The sequence below is a fragment of the Toxotes jaculatrix genome, chromosome 17 (genome assembly GCF_017976425.1).
Source record: "Toxotes jaculatrix isolate fToxJac2 chromosome 17, fToxJac2.pri, whole genome shotgun sequence".
NCBI lineage: Eukaryota > Metazoa > Chordata > Actinopteri > Toxotidae > Toxotes > Toxotes jaculatrix.
The window spans coordinates 7,134,925-7,156,092 of record NC_054410.1 but is presented as its reverse complement, the minus strand read 5'-3'; the positions used below and the strand labels follow the sequence as shown (position 1 = coordinate 7,156,092).

Here is a 21,168-nt window from a genome sequence, read left to right as displayed (position 1 = left end):
TGATGTTTAGGATTTTCCTCAGTATTCAGCTGGTTAAATGTTCATCAATGATGGTAAAATACTTTTATATTCAACTTTGATTATTATTAATAAAACTGTTCAAGTTTCTGTGGTGTCAGTTCAAGTCAGTTCAATTTAATTCAATTTTATTTACATAGCGCCTTCCACAATCAAAGTGAACTCAAAGCGCTTTACAGACACCCAGAGCCTGACCCAAGAGAAAGCACTTAAGGTGACAGTGGTAAGTAAAATGAAAAAGCAGTCCAATGGGTTTTCAAAGTGAAAAGTTTTAAAATTAATATTCTGCGCTGTGATGTTTCTGTACTTTTTAGGAAAGATAACAGTTGTTTGTCATTGTTGTTTTCATGGGTTGGACATGTCTGGGTGCTTTGTGCGAAGAAGGTTTTTGTACAGTGACTTTACAGACTTCAGTCAGCAAAGTGCTGGACAACAACAGCTTAGAGAGTAATGTGTGGAGCTCACCAGCTGAATGTGAAGGTGCTGAATAACTGTTATGTTGATGATTGATGGTTTTGCTAATAAAGTTTGAACTGAAATAGAACATAAAGTGTTTTGGTCTTTCGTCTGATGAAGAATAGTAAGAAATGAAAGGGTTTTATAACTGTAACTGGTACTCTTCTGTGGAAACACATGAAAAGCTGAGGATTTAAACGATCATGTAAACATACATGGGACTTTTTTTTGAATAAACTTAACACTATGTAGTAATTTGATGAAAGAAAATAATGTCTTGCCATGATGAAAGTCAATTTTATGAAGAAGATTTTTTTTAGCAAATCGTGACTGAAGTTTCGAGTCAGGAATCATTTATTGGATGTGAAAATTGAAAGGAACAGAATCTGTTGTGGTGTTATTAGATTATAAGAATTCCTGAAAAAAAGATTAAATAGCTTATTAGTTTGATTTGTTTACTGTCCTTTTTGTGCTTGGTGTTCAGTGGTCTGTGTCAGAGTCTCTTCCTGCTGTAACAGCTCAGTGTCTCTGCAGTCTGACTGAGGGAGGTTTTTGTACGACTACAAATCACTGTGTGAACACATTAGCACCATTTATTTCATGTTCACTCTGACAGTAGTAAACTGCTGCATCTTCAGTCTGAACTCCACTGATGGTCAAAGTGAAGTCTCTGTCTCTTCCACTGCCACTGAACCGAGCTGGTGTTCCTGATTGACGTGTGCTTACAGAGTTTATTAGGAGCTTTGGAGTCTGTCCAGATTTCTGTTGATACCAGTGAAGACAATCATCACTAGGACAAATTAGGTTAACAGTGGGGTTACTGTTACAGGTCAGAGTGACAGTGGATCCTGGAGTAGATGTCACGACTGGAGGCTGAGTCACAGTCACCTGACCGCTGCATCCTGCAGACAAACACAAATCATTCATTGATCAGCAGAAAGAAATGAGAGAACAGGCAGCACATCATGTTTGAAATGTTGCTGAGTCAATCAACCTGTGAAACAGCAGCAGACCAGCGTCCAGATGAGGATGGTGATGACAGTCATGGTGATTGTGCTTCCTGCTGTGTTGACTGACAGATCTGAGTCCTGCAGTCTTCAACTCACAGGACTATAAAGCTTCTCACTTCACTGGAGGATCAGCTGACCATGCAAAGCCTCCTCTCTATGGAAATCATTTCTCTGCTCTCAACACACTGAAGCCAACGTGGGACACAAACTCAGGAGAAATACTTTTTTCATAATTGGCTGATTATATATTTTGGGATTAACAATCTTCAGAGATTTTAGATGAGACAAATCTTAATTTATTTTCAGAAGTATTAAATAATCTAAAATTTTATTTTGAGTTAAATTTTTATGAACAAATTTGATTGAACAGTTGATCTGAGGAACATTTGAGCTTTAAAAATACAAGACTCCATGATGATGTTTAAGAATTCAACACTTATTAGAAATGAAATGTAATATTCCTTTAAAACCAATTTTTGGATTTACATTAACATCAAAAATAGCTGTAGTTTTAGTTCACAGTTCATTAGTCTGATGTAGTGAAAAGGAAGTGAAACAAACAGATGACAACGTCTAACTGTTTATAGACATCAAACATTTTTCCACAACAAAATCATTCCAGAGATGAGATATTTACTGTCAAACATTCAGAAGCAGATGTGAACATTTCACTTAATGATCATTGATGACTCTTTACCATTACATTTCCACCTTTTGTCATGTTGCATGTTGTGTAATTCTTAGTGATTAATAATGAGTCCCACAGATGGAGACTCATCACTTTCAATGGCCACAAACATTTTATTCCTTTTTGTTTTATGCGCAAATTCTCCTCAGTCTCTCTGCTTCCCCCCTCCTCTGAGCAGCTCTCTGGGGGCTCAGCCACGCTGGCCTGCCTGCTGACTGGCTACTCTCCTCAGGGAGCCGTGGTGAGCTGGGAGGTGGACGGCACAGAGGTGACAGAGGGGGTCCTGACCAGCTCAGAGGAGGAGAAGAGCGGACGCTACAGCAGCATCAGCACCCTGAGCCTGAGCCAGGAGTCCTGGATGGGAGGAGAGCTGTACTCCTGCAAAGTCCTCCATCATGACCACAGGCAGAGCCAGTCCCTCCACAGGAGCAAGTGTCAGGGCTAGAGGGGCTGAGTGAAGCCCAGGACAGGAGCTGTGACTGGGAGGAGCAGGAGGAAGAAACCTGCTGCTCTGATCAATATGAGTCTTAGGGTTTGTAGAGGAAAGTAAAGCTTTGTGTGACAGAGAACAACACTGCTGCAAAGTGTTGGACAACAACAGCTTAGAGAGTAATGATGTGGAGCTCATGTGTGAATGTGAATGTGTTGAATAACTGTAATGTTGATGATTGATGTTTTTGCCGATAAAGCTTGATTTGAAAAAGAACATAAGAACGTTTTTTGGTCTTTTGTCTGATTAAGAATAGTTAGGAGTTAAAGGGTTTTATAACAGTAACTGATACTCTTCATGTAAACACATCAATAAAGTTTTTTTTTTCCTTTTGAATGAAACTACAAGTATGTAGTCATTTGAAAAAAGGAAATAATCAATACTTTGCCATGATGAAAATCTTTGGTGGTCAATTTTACGAAAAAGATTTTTGGAAAATCATGACTGAAATATTTAATCAGGTAAAATTTTTGAAATTTGACAGCTGAGAGGAACAGAATATGGTGTGGGGTCATTAGATTTTTAAGAATTCCTCAAAATTAGCAATAATATGTTAGTTTTGATATGTCTATTGTGCTTGGTGAGGTTACTGTCAGCTCTGTGTTCAGTGGTCTGTGTCAGAGTCTCTTCCTGCTGTAACAGCTCAGTGTCTCTGCAGTCTGACTGAGGGAGGTTTTTGTACGAGGACAAATCACTGTGTAAACACCCAAGCACTGTTTATTTGATGGGCACTCTGACAGTAGTAAACTGCTGCATCTTCATTCTGAACTCCACTGATGGTCAAAGTGAAGTCAGACCTGCTTCCACTGCCACTGAACCGAGCTGGTATTCCTGATTCACGTTTGCTCACATATCTTATTAGAAGCTTTGGAGTCTCTCCAGATTTATGTTGGTACCAGAACATACCCTGATCTCCATCAGACCATCTGTGAACATCTTGGCTGGTTTTACAGGTCAGAGTGGCAGTGGATCCTGGAGTAGATGTCACTTCTGGAGGCTGAGTCACAGTCACCTGACCGCTGCATCCTGCAGACAAACACAAATCATTCATTGATCAGCAGAAAGAAATGAGAGAACAGGCAGCACATCATGTTTGAAATGTTGCTGAGTCAATCAACCTGTGAAACAGCAGCAGACCAGCGTCCAGATGAGGATGGTGATGACAGTCATGGTGATTGTGCTTCCTGCTGTGTTGACTGACAGATCTGAGTCCTGCAGTCTTCAACTCACAGGACTATAAAGCTTCTCACTTCACTGGAGGATCAGCTGACCATGCAAAGCCTCCTCTCTATGGAAATCATTTCTCTGCTCTCAACACACTGAAGCCAACGTGAGACACAAACTCAGGAGAAATACTGCTTGGATTTACACTAAATATGATCTCTGAGGAAAAGAAGAAAATATTTCTTTCAATGGAGATTTGAAGATTTATGGATATGTTTGTGTCCAATTTATTTTTTTATGTCTGTTTGCCTTTAATTTACTTGTTATGTTTCCTGTAGGTTAATAATACGTCTTTTCAATGGTTAATATCATTTGGTAAATTATTGTGATTAAAAATATCAGACCCATTCAACCACGTAGAAGTGGATGGAAATTGGAAAAAACACGACTCTGTTACAAAGTGATTGTTTTTCTTTCAGGTGGTGAAGTTTGAAGCAAAATTAGAAAAATTAATCTGTTGATATAAATTTTTCAATCCATGTCATTACCAAAGATGTGTAGATTCAGTAAAGTCTAAACCTTTTCAGTGTTTCTAGAAAAAGCAGTGGTTTTTCAGTGGACAGATGCTTGTTCACAGTGCAGGAGGTTTTTGTACGGCCACTTAATGACTTTGTATCACTGTGGAGGACTTTTGGTGGAGGAACCAAACTCGTCGTTGACTGTAAGTACAAGATATTTTTATTTCGAACAACATGCAGCATTTTTAAGTGTTAAAAAATATTGAATGAGACTTTGATCAAGTTCAGTTTTTGAATGTTGATTGAATTTTTTTTTCTGTTTTTCTTAATGACTTTTTGTATGCCAAAAGATTTTTGACAAAAAAAATTTATTCTCAAAAACAAACATCAATAGTTTAATAGTTTTTTTCATTTGATTGTTAAAAAAACTATAAAATTAGATTTTGATCTTGATTCCTGTCGAACATAAATAAGTTTTTATCAGTAACTGCAGCTCAGCTTTCTGTTCACGGTTCATTCATTTTCCATGTAGTGAAAAGGAAGTGAAAGAGACAGATGACAAAGGTTTGAACTGTTTTCACATGAGTGTTTCAGCTCTGTCAGTTTAAACAGAAGAAAATCATCACAGAGATGAGTTATTCACTGTCACACATTATCAAACAGCTATGAAGATGTCATCAATAATCATCAATAATCATTATCAGTGAACATTTTTATTTATATTTACACTTGAATCATGTGGCTGATGGTCTGATGCTGAGTGATTTATGAGAACAACAGTAGAACACGTTCTTCTGTTTCATCTGATAAAATACAAGAAATGACCAGTGTGTCATGTTTCTTTATTACCAAGCCTTCACTCTCACTGCTTCGTCTTTCCTTCCCCGTCTCCCCCCCCCTCTCTCTCTCCTCCAGTGGGTGTGGTGCGGCCCACTCTGACCGTCCTCCCCCCCTCCAGAGAGGAGGTGGAGAAGGGCAGTGCCACAGTGGTGTGTCTTGCCAACAGGGGCTTCCCCTCAACCTGGAGGCTGGGCTGGAAGGTGGGGGGCCGCAGCACCTCCTCAGGGGTGTCACACAGCCTGGAGGTCCTGGGGAGGGACGGTCACTACAGCTGGTCCAGCACCCTGAGCCTCAATGCAGACCAGTGGAGGAAGGCGGGCTCAGTGAGCTGTGAGGCCAGTCTGAGTGGACAGAGCCCTGTCACTCAAACCCTGGACCCTGACAGCTGCTCAGAGTAGAGCTTCAGCAACACTTCCTGTCTGGAAATGATGCTGCTTCTCTGATAGAGATCTTGATGAAGCCACAGATCTCCTCTCTTCACATTTTTCTAGAAACTCATCATTCTGTTTTAATGTGCATCCAGCTCTCTGTAATTAATCTTACTTATATTCTGCTTCATAGCTATTGTTTCAAAAATGTCATTCAAAAATCTAATTGATAAAATAAAACTACAGCTTGTAATAAATCACTGTCCTTGTGTTTGCTGTGCAACATATAATTCATGAGAAGTGAACACTGGATCACACCTTATCTTTCCATCAGATTTCCATCAACTTCAGGTCGGGTGTCTATTCATTAATTTACATTGTACTTAATATTATGATAATCAAGGATGATATGCTCATAATTTGAAAGCCACATTTTTATGTGACAGTCAATTGTTTGTTTAGTGCTTATACAAGTAAATGTATTCATGGAAATACTGATGGAAATCATTTTCTATCAGTGGATTTATTTATAACAACAACCTTGTTCATAATGGATGAGATTTAATGAGAATTTAAGTTAAAGCTGCTTGTTAGAAACTGTTTATGAATTTGTTTCAGTTTTATTCATATTCATTGTGGTTCTGCTTGATGACTCTTGTGTTCACTGGACCATTGATCCTTCTCACAGTGTCTTCACCAGACCTCTGCACCTGCAGCAGGCCGTTTTCACTTCAGTCAAACTGAAGGAGGTTTTTGTACGACTCTGAATCACTGTGTGAACACTCCACCACCATGATCACCCAGACAGTAATAATCTCCAAAATCTTCAGCCTGAACACCACTGATTGTTAAAGTGTATTGAGAACCAGATCTACGGCCACTGAATCGAGACGGAGTTCCCGAGTCCAGAGTTGATGCTCTGTATATAAGAAGTTTTGGAGCCTGTCCAGGTTTCTGAAGGTACCAACTGAGATCAGCACCAATATTTGAACTCCCTGTGGCGCTGATGGTCACAGTCCCTCCAAGACTAACAGCCTTGGATTTGTCAGTCTGAGTCAGAAAGTTGTTGGCAGAAGACTCTGAAATGAGAAATATTAAATAGAAATGTTTAAAACATATTAAACAAGAGTCCAGGTCATTAATGAAGAGAACAAGAGAAAACAACATGAACAAAAAATAAAAAGGAGATCACTGACTGGATTTGCTCCAAACATAATAGAAATCTCTCACCCTGACTCAGAAAACCCAACACGATCAGCAGAGTTATTGGAAACACCATCATGATGTAGTTCTCAGTGTGAGTGAATGGAAACAGTTCAGACTCTCTGTGACAGATGAACTTAAACTTTGAGGAGCAGTGATGCATAAAAGTCATGCAAAACACATCTAAGAAGGCAAATACACACCTGTTCATGCAAAACAGGAAATGCAACAATGACAGAGAGTGAACCTCGGTCCTGTCTTTTATTTGGCCATTTACACAGTTGTTGGGAAAATTTAAGTACAGTACAAAACTCAAAACAAAACTTGAAGGCAACACATGAATGTCTACAGATACCAAGCTCAGGCAAAATCAACATGAATAAACTGGGGCAAGAACAGGTACAAGCTTCAGCAGAAACACAGACCAGGGTAAAACAACAGACCAACACAGACTCCAGAGCAAGAACAGAAAAACTGACAATGGGTCAGGAGAAGAATGAGGCTCATATACACAGGGGTAATACACAACAGGTGAAACTCATTAGGGCGGGGCAGACAATCAGCAAAGGTGGGAATCAAGACAGGACCAGGCACAAAGACACAAGCAACAGGACTTCCAAAAATAAAAGACATATTGAAGAAAAGAAAGAACAAAACAAACAAAAAAAAAACAGTACCTCTCAAACAGGATTTCAAACTAAACAGGAAACACTCAAAGTCCAAAACAATCAACACATAATTCCACATAATTCAAGACAGCCCAAAATAACACAACACAGAGACAAACGATCATAACAAACCATGTTAGCAAATGTTGGACTGACACTAGAAAGTAATGTGTGCAGCTCAGCAGAAAGATGTGAGTCTATTTTACAGTCAGTTTTATTTATTGATATCTAATTAATGAAACTTAAAGGAATAATTCATCATTTTGTGAATTACACTCACTGCTCCAGCTGTTGCAATAGGCTTTACAATTAATCACTCATTCACAGCTGTGTATCTAAAAACCTCACATCATTGTCACATTCATTCAGGTGAACATTGTGGACATTATGATGTGACACTTCATCACTGTTACTCTGGGGATCACACTCAGGCCAAATCAGTTTGCAGCAGCAGCTCCCTCCACCACCCCAATATCCTCTTTATGTGGTTCATGGTTGAGTTAACTAACATTTACCCTCATGTTTATTAAAAGGGAACATTTCTCTCAGCAGAATCCACATTGCTGCTCAGATTCACTGAAACACACCTGGAACAGCAGAAGCTTTTCCTGCAAAATCGAACTTTATTACCATTTCCTACAAACAGTCACTTCCATGACGTGTCTCTGACTCAGCTTAGCACAAAGACTGGAAACAAGGGGAAAATAGCGAGCCTTGTCGTCAAGCGGAAAAATATCTTGATAATCATTTTCATATTTGTTTAATCTGAAATAAAAAAAATAATGTTTCCTTTGGTGTCCCTGCAAATTCTTAAAGAACACAAAATTCCAAAGACACCAAGCCATGTAATAATACAGTTTATGATTTTCTACTTTTTGGTTCAGTTCAAATTGGGCAAAAAAGAAAAAAAAAACATACAATGTAATAATTATTGAGCGTTCAAGGTGCTGGAGAGCAGGTGTTGTTACTTCTGCACACAGAGAAAGGCAGGTGATAAAAAAATGTTATGCATGTTTTATCTGATAAACAAATGTGAATGTGCAGTTTGTGCTTGGTGAGGTTACTGTCAGCTCTGTGCTCAGTGGTCTGTGTCAGAGTCTCTTCCTGCTGTAACAGCTCAGTGTCTCTGCAGTCTGACTGAGGGAGGTTTTTGTACGAGGACAAATCACTGTGTGAACACTGCAGCACTGTTTATTACATGTGCACTCTGACAGTAGTAAACTGCTGCATCTTCAGTCTGAACTCCACTGATGGTCAAAGTGAAGTCAGACCTGCTTCCACTGCCACTGAACCGTGCTGGTGTTCCTGATTGACGTTTGCTCACATATCTAATTAGGAGCTTTGGAGGTTCTCCAGATTTATGTTGGTACCAGAAAGTGTAATCATCTCCATCACTGTCTCTGTAAACATCTTGGCTGGTTTTACAGGTCAGAGTGACAGTGGATCCTGGAGTAGATGTCACGACTGGAGGCTGAGTCACAGTCACCTGACCGCTGCATCCTGCAGACAAACACAAATCATTCATTGATCAGCAGAAAGAAATGAGAGAACAGGCAGCACATCATGTTGGAAATGTTGCTGAGTCAATCAACCTGTGAAACAGCAGCAGACCAGCGTCCAGATGAGGATGGTGATGACAGTCATGGTGATTGTGCTTCCTGCTGTGTTGACTGACAGATCTGAGTCCTGCAGTCTTCAACTCACAGGACTATAAAGCTTCTCACTTCACTGGAGGATCAGCTGACCATGCAAAGCCTCCTTTCTATGGAAATCATTTCTCTGCTCTCAACACACTGAAGCCAACGTGGGACACAAACTGAGGAGAAATACTGCTTGGATTTACACTAAATATGATCTCTGAGGAAAAGAAGAAAATATTTATATTTGAAGCACATTTTAAGATTTATGTATATGTGTGTCCAATTTATTTTGTATGATGCGTCTGTTTTCAAATCATGTTATTAAAAAATATTTGTAGATTTAGTGAAGTCAAGCTTTTTCTGTGTTATAAGAAAAAGCAGTCTTTTTTCAGTGAACAGATGCTTGTTCACAGTGCAGGAGGTTTTTGTACGGCCACTTAATGACTTTGTATCACTGTGGTTGACTTTTGGTGGAGGAACCAAACTCATATTTCACTGTAAGTATCAGATATTTCAGATTTCTGCAACATCAAAGATCAGACTGAATTTTAGGTCAGAATGTGATGAAATAAGAATGAATTCTGGGAATTTTATATGTTGTCTAAAACTGTAAAACTGTCTTTTAGTTTTGTAGATGAGTCTGTTTTTAATTACATTTCAAAAAGTTAAATAATCTAAAATTCTATTTTGAATTGAATTTTTCTTAAAACAAATTTGATTGAATGGTTGGAACTGAACTGAGGAACATTGTAGCTTTTAAAACAAGAACATCAGACACAGTTATGATTTTTAACAATTCAACACTTATTAGAAATGAAATCTAATATTCCTGTAAAACCAATAACTGGGTTTAAATTAACATCAAAAATAGCTGTAGTTTGAGTTCACAGTTCGTTAGTTTGATGTAGTGAAAAGGAAGTGAAACAAACAGATGACAAAGTCTAACTGTTTATAGACATCAAACTTTTTCCACAATAAAATCATATCAGAGATGAGATATTTACTGTCAAACATTAAGAAGCAGATGTGAACATTTCACTTAATGATCATTAATGACTACCATTACATTTTCACCTTTGTTATGTTGCATGTTGTTGTGTAATTCTTAGTGATTAATGATGAGTCCCACAGAAGGGACCTCATCACTTTCAATGGCCAAAAATACAGTTCATTCTTTTTTATTTTATGTGCAAATTCTCATTTTGTCATATTTCTTGCCTCTTCTCCTTTATCTGATCACAGAATCACCAAACACAGCTAATCCACAGTATATTAATCTCTGTCATGAATAATATCTCTATCATGAATCATCAGTGTGTCATATTCAGTTGTCTGTCCTACAGTGTCAGGGCTAGAGGCGCTGAGTGAAGCCCAGGACAGGAGCTCTGACTGGGAGGAGCAGGACGAACAAACCTGCTGCTCTGATCAATATGAGTCTTAGTGTTTGTAGAGGAAAGTAAAGCTTTGTGTGACAGAGAACAACACTGCTGCAAAGTGTTGGACAACAACAGCTTAGAGAGTAATGTGATGAGTTCAGCAGCTGAATGTGAGTGTGTTGAATAACTGTCATGTCGATGAGTGGTATTTTTTGCTAATAAAGCTTGAATTGAAACAGAACATAAGAAACTGTTATGGTCTTTTGTCTGATGGAGAACAGTAAGAAGTTGAAAGGATTTTATATTCTGTAACTGGTACTGTTCTGTGGAAACACACGAATATCTTAGGATTTAAATGATCATGCAAACATACGAGACTTTTTGTTTCCTTGCTAAATGAACCTGAAAGTATTAATTTGAAAAAATCAAAAAACTGTTTTGCCATGATGAAAATCCTTAGCAATGAGTTTCATGAGAAAATTTTTAAGCAAATCGTAACTGAAGTATTGAATCAGGGAAAATTTGTTGGTTTTGACAGTTGAGAGGAACAGATTATGTTTTGGTGTCACTGGATTTTTAAAAATTCCTAAAAAAAAAAGTTGGTGGTGGAGTGGTTTGCACAGTAGCCTCAGTCAGCAAGAGAGGTTCGAACCCCGGTCTGGGCTCTTCTGTGGGCCCTGTGTGGGTTTTCTCCACATACTCCAGTTTCCTCCCACAATCCCTAAAACATGCAAATCTAAATTGCCCCTAGGGGTGAGTGTGTGCATGATTGATTGTCTGTCTTTATGTGTCAGCACTGCGATTGACTGGCGCCCAGTATAGGGTGTACCTATGTTGCTGAGATAGGCTCCAGCTCCCCTAAGACCCTGAAGGATTGAGTAGTATAGAAGATGAATGAATGTTTATTGTGCTTGGTGAGGTAACTGTCAGTTCTGTGTTCAGTGGTCTGTGTCAGAGTCTCTTCCTGCTAAGCTCAGTGTCTCTGCAGTCTGACTGAGGGAGGTTTTTGTACGACTACAAATCACTGTGTGAACACCCAAGCACTGTTTATTTGATGTGCACTCTGACAGTAGTAAACTGCTGCATCTTCAGTCTGAACTCCACTGATGGTCAGCGTAGCATCAATGCCATCTCCCTGTCCACTAAATCGAGCTGGAACACCACCATTGGATGGTTTATTTATACCGTTGTACAACAGCAGTTTAGGAGCTTGTCCAGGTTTCTGCTGATACCAGTGTACTCGACTACCTCCATCTGTCCAAACATAAACTTTTGGGGTTGTTTTACAGGTCAGAGCGACAGTGGATCCTGGAGTAAATGTCATTTCTGGAGGCTGAGTCACAGTCACCTGACCGCTGCATCCTGCAGACAAACACAAATCATTCATTGATCAGCAGAAAGAAACGAGAGAACAGGCAGCACATCATGTTTGAAATGTTGCTGAGTCAATCAACCTGTGAAACAGCAGCAGACCAGCGTCCAGAGGAGGATGGTGATGACAGTCATGGTGATTGTGCTTCCTGCTGTGTTGACTGACAGATCTGAGTCCTGCAGTCTTCAACTCACAGGACTATAAAGCTTCTCACTTCACTGGAGGATCAGCTGACCATGCAAAGCCTCCTCTCTATGGAAATCATTTCTCTGCTCTCAACACACTGAAGCAAATGTGGGAAACTGAGGAGAAATACTGCTTGGATTTACACTATACAATATGATCTCTGAGGAAAAGAAGAAAATATTTCTTTCAATGGAGATTTGAAGCTTTATGGATATGTTTGTGTCCAATTTATTTTTTGTGTCTGTTTGCCTTTAATTTACTAGTTATGTTTACTGTAAGTTAATAATATGTCTTTTCGATGGTTAATATCATTTGGTAAATAATTGTAATTAGAGACATCATTCAACCACGTAGAAGTGGATGGAAAATTGTGAAAGAAAAGTGACTTTGTTACAAAGTGACTGTTATTGTTTCTCTGTCAGGTGTTGAAAATAGGAACAAAATTAGAAAAAATAATAATTACTTATAACATTTTTAAACCATGTTATTAAAAATGATTTGTAGATTCAAAAAAGTCTTAATTTTTCCTTGTTTTGAGAAAAGAAGAGTTTTTTCAGCAGACAGATGCTTGTTCACAGTGCAGGAGGTTTTTGTACGGCCACTTAATGACTTTGTATCACTGTGGTTGACTTTTGGTGGAGGAACCAAACTCGTCGTTGACTGTAAGTACAAGAGACTTTTACTTTGAACATGTGGCATTTTTCAGTTTTAACAAATATTCTATTAGTATGTGATCAAGTTTAGTTTTTGATATTGTAGATTTTTTCTTTTATGAAGCAAAGATTTATGAAGCAAAGGTAATGTGTCAGTCTAATGATTTTTGGTCAGCCAAAATATTTTTGACAGAATTTTTTTATGATTTCAAAGCAAACTTCAATGGTTTATTTTTGTTTTCATTTGATTTTTAAAAACTATAGATATAGATTTTATCAGTAAATGCAGCTCAGCTTTCTGTTCACGGTTCGTTCATTTTCCATGTAGTGAAAAGGAAGTGAAAGAGACAGATGACAAAGGTTTGAACTGTTTTCACATGAGTGTTTCAGCTCTGTCAGTTTAAACAGAAGAAAATCACTACAAGGATGAGTTATTCACTGTCACACTTTATCAAACAGACATGAAGATGTCATCAATAACCATCAATAATCATTATCAAGGAACCTTTTTTTTGTATTTACACTTAAATCATGTTGATAGTCTGATGCTGAGTGATTTATGAGAACAACAGTAGAACAAGTTCTTCTGTTTCATTTGATAAAATACAAGAAATGACCAGTGTGTCATGTTTCTTTATTACCAAGCCTTCACTCTCATTGCTTTGTCTTTCCTCCCCCCTCTCTTCCCCTTCACTCTCTCTCCTCCAGTGGGTGTGGTGCGGCCCACTCTGACCGTCCTCCCCCCTTCCAGAGAGGAGGTGGAGAAGGGCAGTGCCACAGTGGTGTGTCTGGCCAGCCGGGGCTTCCCCTCAGCCTGGAGGCTGGGCTGGAAGGTGGGGGGCAGCAGCACCTCCTCAGGGGTGTCACACAGCCTGGAGGTCCTGGGGAGGGACGGTCACTACAGCTGGACCAGCACCCTGAGCCTCAATGCAGACCAGTGGCGGAAGGCGGGCACAGTGAGCTGTGAGGCCAGTCTGAGTGGACAGAGCCCTGTCACTCAAACCCTGGACCCTGACAGCTGCTCAGAGTAGAGCTTCAGCAACACTTCCTGTCTGGAAATGATGCTGCTTCTCTGATAGAGATCTTGATGAAGCCACAGATCTCCTCTCTCCACATATTTCTGCAACTTTCACAACTCTCTGTGTTATAGTTTGCTTGCTGCTTTCTAACACTGATCTTTTCATTCATCAGAAATGTGGCACAAACATTTTATCATCATTTAATAAAATTATATATTAAAATCAGTCAGTGTCTTTGTATTTCTTTTATAAAATATTCATCATAAAAAAATATGTTCTTTATAATCCAAGTATCACTTGGATTATAATATGAGAATATACCTATACCTGAGAATATACCTAAAGTACAGGAGATGGCTTCAGATTTATTACTTTTTGACATTTTATTAGAAAATGCTTTTCTATAGCATGAAATCATTGGGAAATTAAAAAAATTGCAATAAATTGGAAATTATTGTTTCTGATTGGACTGTTGTTATCTCAACCTTTTTTTTTTTTTATAAATATTTGCAGAAATCAGCTTCAGCCCAAAAATGATGTTTTGAGCCTCCCCAAAAACTGATGGAATTAAATGACAGGAATAGAAGTCTGAAACTGTTCATGGAAATGTGCCAATTCACCAGACTCTGCACCTGCAGCACGCTGTTTTCATTTCAGTCAATCTGAAGGAGGTTTGTGTGTGATTTTAAATCTCTGTGTCAACACTCCACCACCATGGAAGCCCAGACAGTAATAATCTCCAACATCTTCAGCCTGATTACCACTAATAGTTAACGTGTATTGAGAGCCAGATCTACGGCCACTGAATCAAGACGGAGTTCAAGAGAACTGATTTGATGCTTTGTATATAAGAAGTTTTGGAGCCTGTCCAGGTTTCTGAATGTACCAACTGAGAGAGCCCCAGCTCTCAGAACAGCAGAGTCATTGGAAACATCATCCTGATGTAGTTTTCAGTGTGACAGCATGAAAACAGTTCAGACTCCCCTTGACATAAGAACCTTAACTCTGAGGAGCAGTGATGCATAGAAAAGTCATGCAAATCACGTTTGAGCACACCTGTCTTTGTGAAACTGAGAGGGAGTGATCAGGTTATATCTTCATGTGGACTGATTAAGTTCATGTATAAGCTTCAGACTTTCTGTTCCTCATCTCTATGCTATTTCTGTGTTTGCAAACTTCCCACAGGCCTTTGTGCTCATCAGTAGATGTGCACTTCCCTCTGTTGACAGTTCATGTACATAACATCTCCACATTGACATGCGATTGATTTTGATTTCAGTCCTTAAACTACTAAATGGACCATGAGGTGAGAATGATTTGACTACATTAATTCTTTTACATCAAAGAACGTGTTGGATTTTTTTTTCTTGCTTTGACCAGAAGATTTGTTCTTGTTTATATGGTTGTATGGTATATGATTGTTATTTACCAGCTGGTACACAGGGAGCTATTTTAATTTTTCTCCACTACATCTGTTTGATTTCTGAACCAACTATTTGATCATCTTATTCAACAAAATTATAGGTTACATTAAAATTACCATTTTTAAAGTGGGTGGGTGGTAAGTGGTAATAATAGGGCCTATCACAAAGAATTGTAATCACACCAAACAGGGAAACATCTCATATTTTGTATGTTAAATTGCTTGTATGTAAACTATTTGCGTGTGTCCTATGTGATGAGTTTATTCAGATGTTTTAAAATACACAGTAAGATTGTAATGCTCATAAGGAAGTTAAAAGAAATGTAAAGGAAAAAATTGTATATAACAATTAAAATGCAGCGATGTATTTCATGTCATGTATTATGTTAGTAAGCTGTAAACTCTTGTAAGGGATATGTGTGGACAGGTGTTTCGGGTCACAGGAAAGGTTGACGTGTATAGATTGGGTCATGTGATGGAGTAGGAGCAGGGGGGACCGTTTTTTGCTGCCCACGAGAATGTAAACCAAAGTGTGCACGAGCTTGTGTTTCTAACGTGTTTCCAGGGATTGTTAGCAAGATAATCCGCGTGGGGACATGTTTTGCGAGTAACTGAATGTTAGCTTAAAGTTTTAATCTGTTGTGGACTGAGATAGCTGCTCGTTAGCTAAACAGTAGAGAGACTAACTCGACGGACTTTGCGCCGCTTCAAGCTAACACGGCTAATGCTAATAGCTTCGTCGGGAGTGTTTGGCCTCTGTATGGACTGTTTTCGACCTGAAAATGGGAGCCAGCAACCGGACGCCTCTCTGAGCTTACCAGGGATACTCAGAGTTTTGCTAGCAACGGTGGACATCCTCAGGACATAATCCAACGGTGGACATCCTCAGGACATCGTCGCTCTTCCTGTATGCTGCTGTTTTGTTTCCAACACCAGGGTGAGGGACCGGTAACCTTCTCTGTGGACCACGCATTTCTGAGAGGTACTGCTTGGATACTTTTTTTTTTTTTTTTTTTTTTCTCTTTAGAGTGAAGGGGAAATTTTTTGTTTCACGATACAGGCCTGCAACGAGGTGTTTTAATTTATTGTATTCTGTTTTTTTAGTAGTGTTTTGTATGAGTGGGGATAACCCTTGAAGGACTGGGTTTGTTCAGAAACTTGCTGTTGAATTTTATTTTCCAAGGTATTAGTGCAATTTCAGACGGAAATTTCTGTGAGGGAATACCAAGGGTTAAAGTGATACATTTATTATTATTCTTTGTATGTTTATTAATATAAGCAATTCTCTCAATTTAAAATATTGTCTGTGTGTGTTTATTGCATTGTATTGATATTACCTAGTGTTAAAGGACATTACACCTAAGTCACTTTACTCAGGTCAGACAAATTAAGGTATTTTACATAGGTTGAGTTGATTTGGTTGTTTTGGTTTTGGACAAAGCGTGGGGTTAACTTCTCATCCCACCTACCGACCTGCGCACCTGTTGTTAATCTAGTCATCACTTCATCCTCCACTGTGACTACATTAGACCAGACTTGCTTTCCATTCTTCATTCTTCAGACTTTGACAAATTCCCTGTTTGTGAATAAACATTTAAACTACTTCAAGTCTTAGTGTCCTGGGTTCTGTATCTGGGTCCAGTCTAGTCTGCAAAAGCACTTACTACACTATGAGACTGCATCTTAATTGGGCCATACCCACAGATCTGTACCTTCATCCCAGAGTCTGGACCTACTGGACAGGTTTGACTTACTGAAAGACTGCTTCACTGAATTTGCAACAGGACTGTGGATTTTCATTTCCAAAGTCCATTTAATTGAACTGAGATATCAAATGCAATTAGGATGGATGGTTTACTGCTGTCCATTTTGCATTGGACAAGCAGCACCTTCCTGCACTTCACTGTCACTGTGGCTGCTTTTCTTCTTGCGAGCCCAGCTCCAGTGGCCCCGTTTCTTCTCCTTCGTCTTCTCCTTCTTTCCAGCCTCAGGCAGACAGACTGGAGCCTCCTCATCACTGTTCTTTTTTGGCTTCTTTTTTCCCCAGAAGCCTCGTCTGCTGTCTTTTTTCTCTTTCTTTTCGCTCATGTTGCCATCCACTCCAGTCTGAGCCGAACACTCTGCAGCCTCCTCCTCCACAGTGCTGGCTTTCTGTTTTTTGGTCCAGAAGCCACACTTCTTCTTCTTTTTATTCTTTTTCAGGACCAGTTCCTGAAAGGAGAAAGACACTCTATGCTGTTCAACTTTGAAAGGCTAATTCTGAAACAAACTCTTCCAATTTGAAGAGCCATTATTACAAATACAAAGCAGTGTACCTGAAGATGGATGGTTTTAACTATGACAAGCTTCAGTTCTTCCTCTGCTTGTCTCGCCCTTTTCAGCAGTGCATCTTCTTTTTCGGCCCACATCTTTTCTTGCTCCTGCTGTCTCTTCTCCCAGCTCTCCTCCTTCTCAGCGAGTTCCTGCTTGAACTCCTCACCCAGAGCAATGAACCTTTTTGTGAGTTGGTTTAGCTCAGTCTCTTTCAGGCTCAGCTGGGATGATAGGCTCAGCTGCTCTTCATTGCAAGTTTTCATTTCACTTCTGATGGTGCTGATCACATTGTTCTTCTCTGCGATCTCCTCTTGCAGTTGGCTCACCTTCCTCTCAGCTTGCATTTGCTCTTGTTCAGCGTTCTTCTGGGTGTCTCGAAGCGAAGAGAGTTCACTTTCATAATTTTTTACAGTTTCCCCCATCTGCTGCAGGACGCCATTCTCTGTCACCAGTTGTTGTTTTTCTTCCTGCAGGCTGGAAATCTGCTGTTTCAGTGCAGCATTCTCAAAGGCCAGCTTCAGGTTGTCTTCCTCAGCAGAAAGAAGGGCTCGTCTGAGGGCATCCACGTCGGAGCTGGGAGGCACTCCAGTGGGTGGCACATAGTGCTGTAGTTTGGAAGACTGGCTGGTGTTGCCAGTCTGAGCTCCAGATACAGATCTTCCTCTCTACAGTGATGGAGGAAGTAGTCAGAAAAAAAACGATCTTACAAGTAAAAGTACTGAAGTAAACATATTTAGCTTCTTTCTACCACTGTCCATTTCCCTTTATTGTGTTTTTCCAAACTTTATACCAAATATGAAGCAGAGAAAGAGTAGACTGTCTTAGCTAAATAAGAAAATCTTACCCTGGGTCTCAAGTTGTATCTTCCATCCATGGTGAATCTGGAAGAGATGTTGTTCTTTTAAGATGAATGATAGGTACTTCAGGGTGTAGTGCGTTGGACAGTTGTCCTCTGCTGCTGATGTAGTCTTCCACGGCAGTTAAACTCTGATGACTGTAGTCGACAGGTTGCTCGTTGAAGTGAGTGACTGAGTTAAAGTAAGACTATTTAAGAGTTTTGGAGGAGACGGTTCCGGGAATGCTGCTTGTGACATTAAAGGACAGAACTGAACCATTTTCTAGAAGTTCTGAACATTCTGAATATTAATTGACATAACATTAAGACTTATAGCTTGTTTTACTTTGTGTAAACAGAAATAAAATTAACTTATATAGAGACTGAACATTTGCCCACATTTACTACTTGTTTTTTGGATTACAAGTGCGCACACAAAATATTGGTCACATTTAACTTTTTCTTCCTTTTAAACCAGTAATTCTCTCCATTTCAGGTTCACAATAAAAAAGCCCCATGTCACGTTTCACAGTAGTTTTTTGCGTTGCTATCAAAGAAACACTTCCATGTTAAACTACTAAAAACGGTTTCATCTCAATCTAATATAAACTGTTTGATTCAAGGAAAAGGAAAGAAAGAACTTTATTTGAAAAAGACACGACATCGTTAGTTTCTTAGATTTCCACTTGATCTGACCTGCTCTGACGAATGAAGCCTCATATTGGTTCAAACCCTCTCACCATGTAGACTGTTAATTAGTTAAAACTAGTTCCAGCTGCAGCTGTAAAAGACTGCCTACACATTGATGCATCAATGCATGCAGTTTAATCATGTCGTGTAGTATGACATAACAATCACAAGGAATCTTTTTATGAAAAAGGAGAACTTATGATTTTATCAAGTATGATTTCAAATGCAGGACCTTTACTTGCAAGAGTATTTTACATTGTTGTACTGGTACTTTTACTTCAGTAAACCTTCAGTCCACAGTATAAACCTTTTTTTTATGGTCACCTGCTGCAGTGAACGTTACACACCGGAGGTGCCAGAACATGCACTGACCAGTGTTACCACAGCTGTAATTAACAGCACTGCTGGTTTTACAGGTCAGAGTGACAGTCAAAGAATGTGGCAAAATTTTCTGCCGTTTCTCTGTTTCTAGAGAATCAGTCTTCTTGATGTAGCCTGAGATTGTTCAATGAATTTCAAATTTAAAATAAATTTCAGGTTTAAATTCCATTGAGTATCTGAATTTGTGTATGTATTATTTTATTTTTTCTGCATTTAAAATATGCCCTTTGCTTTCTTTGTGATCATCTGTTGCTGTGAGGTGGTATGGTGTAACAGCAGTTTTGTTCCTGAAACATTTTACTGATTTTGAGCTACCTTGTTCTTATATTCATTTATTTTTTTCCCATCCTCTTACCAGTGCTACATTAAGGATGCTGAGGTAAAAACGGAGGTATTTTGTTTTGTGTACAGCATCTTACACGGCCATTAAATGAATGTTGTTCAGTTTGTGGTAATACAATGATACTGCTAGCTTACATAATGTAAACTCTTAAAAAAAAAAAAGTTGTGAATCATCTGAAAACTATCACGTTGGTGAAAGGTTGAATTTCAAAGGCGTCAGAGAACAGCAATGTTAGAAAATGTTGGACTACAACTAGAAAGTAATGTGTTAATTAGGCAAAACAATGTATATAACATATTAATTTTTGAGTTTTCAAGGTACTGGAGGGCAAGTTTGTTGTTCCCTCCTTCTTCCAGTGCTATTCTTGATCAACCTGCCTGTTGCTCTTAAATTCTTCCACTTTTTGTTTAAAGTGATAAAAAAAAAAACATGTTTTATTTGTTAAACAAATGTGAATGTGTAGTTTGTGCTTGGTGAGGTTACTGTCAGCTCTGTGTTCAGTGGTCTGTGTCAGAGTCTCTTCCTGCTGTAACAGCTCAGTGTCTCTGCAGTCTGACAGAGGGAGGTTTTTGTACGACTACAAATCACTGTGTGAACACTCCACCACTGTGGTAACTCTGACAGTAGTAAACTGCTGCATCTTCATTCTGAACTCCATTGATGGTCAAGGTGAAGTCAGAGCCGCTTCCACTGCCACTGAATCGAGCTGGTATTCCTGATTCACGTGTGCTCACATATATTATTAGGAGCTTTGGAGTCTGTCCTGATTTCTGTTGGTACCAGTACATACTCTGAGTTCCATCTGACCATCTGTTGACAGCTCGGCTGGTTTTACAGGTCAGAGTGACAGTCGATCCTGGAGTAGATGTCACGACTGGAGGCTGAGTCACAGTCACCTGACCGCTGCATCCTGCAGACAAACACAAATCATTCATTGATCAGCAGAAAGAAATGAGAGAACAGGCAGCACATCATGTTTGAAATGTTGCTGAGTCAATCAACCTGTGAAACAGCAGCAGACCAGCGTCCAGATGAGGATGGTGATGACAGTCATGGTGATTGTGCTTCCTGCTGTGTTGACTGACAGATCTGAGTCCTGCAGTCTTCAACTCACAGGACTATAAAGCTTCTCACTTCACTGGAGGATCAGCTGACCATGCAAAGCCTCCTCTCTATGGAAATCATTTCTCTGCTCTCAACACACTGAAGCCAACGTGGGACACAAACTCAGGAGAAATACTGCTTGGATTAAAAACATCTGTGAACGTAATGGAAGTTCTCTTGGTGCCCAGATGATAAATCCCATGTTCCCCAAAGGATTAATTGTAAACTTTGGTGGTCTATTCAACCATCATCTGCTCAAAATTTTTATATTTCTAATTTCTTAGATTTGATTAGAGTGAACATGGTAAAAAGGGATTAAGTTGTTTTTTATAATTGTGAGCATGCTGACATCAGAATTTAGGTCAAAGCCTTTAAGAGTACAAAATCATTTTGTTAACAATTAGTGAAGT

The 21,168-nt window shown here is 39.2% G+C and overlaps 1 protein-coding gene and 3 gene segments (V, D, J or C); 2 read left to right on the top strand and 2 right to left on the bottom strand.

Annotated features, from left to right (window-relative positions):
• Positions 1-37: 37 nt before the first annotated feature.
• Positions 38-5,803, top strand: LOC121197599. The segment is given in 3 exon segments: positions 38-114; positions 4,513-4,547; positions 5,260-5,803. Coding segments are annotated over 3 exon segments (435 nt in total).
• Positions 5,804-6,217: 414 nt separating this feature from the next.
• On the bottom strand, positions 6,218-9,159 carry LOC121197598. Its single transcript, XM_041061276.1, has 4 exons — positions 9,016-9,159; positions 8,593-8,923; positions 6,783-6,958; positions 6,218-6,631 (listed from the first exon to the last, which is right to left on the bottom strand). The coding sequence occupies exons 1-4, from the start codon at positions 9,065-9,067 to the stop codon at positions 6,321-6,323; spliced, it is 870 nt and encodes a 289-aa protein (XP_040917210.1). The 5' UTR covers positions 9,068-9,159; the 3' UTR covers positions 6,218-6,320.
• A 3,248-nt stretch (positions 9,160-12,407) lies between these two features.
• LOC121196852 lies at positions 12,408-13,894 on the top strand. The segment is given in 2 exon segments: positions 12,408-12,659; positions 13,359-13,894. Coding segments are annotated over 2 exon segments (504 nt in total).
• Positions 13,895-20,223: 6,329 nt separating this feature from the next.
• On the bottom strand, positions 20,224-20,802 carry LOC121196854. The segment is given in 2 exon segments: positions 20,224-20,564; positions 20,657-20,802. Coding segments are annotated over 2 exon segments (378 nt in total).
• Positions 20,803-21,168: the final 366 nt, after the last annotated feature.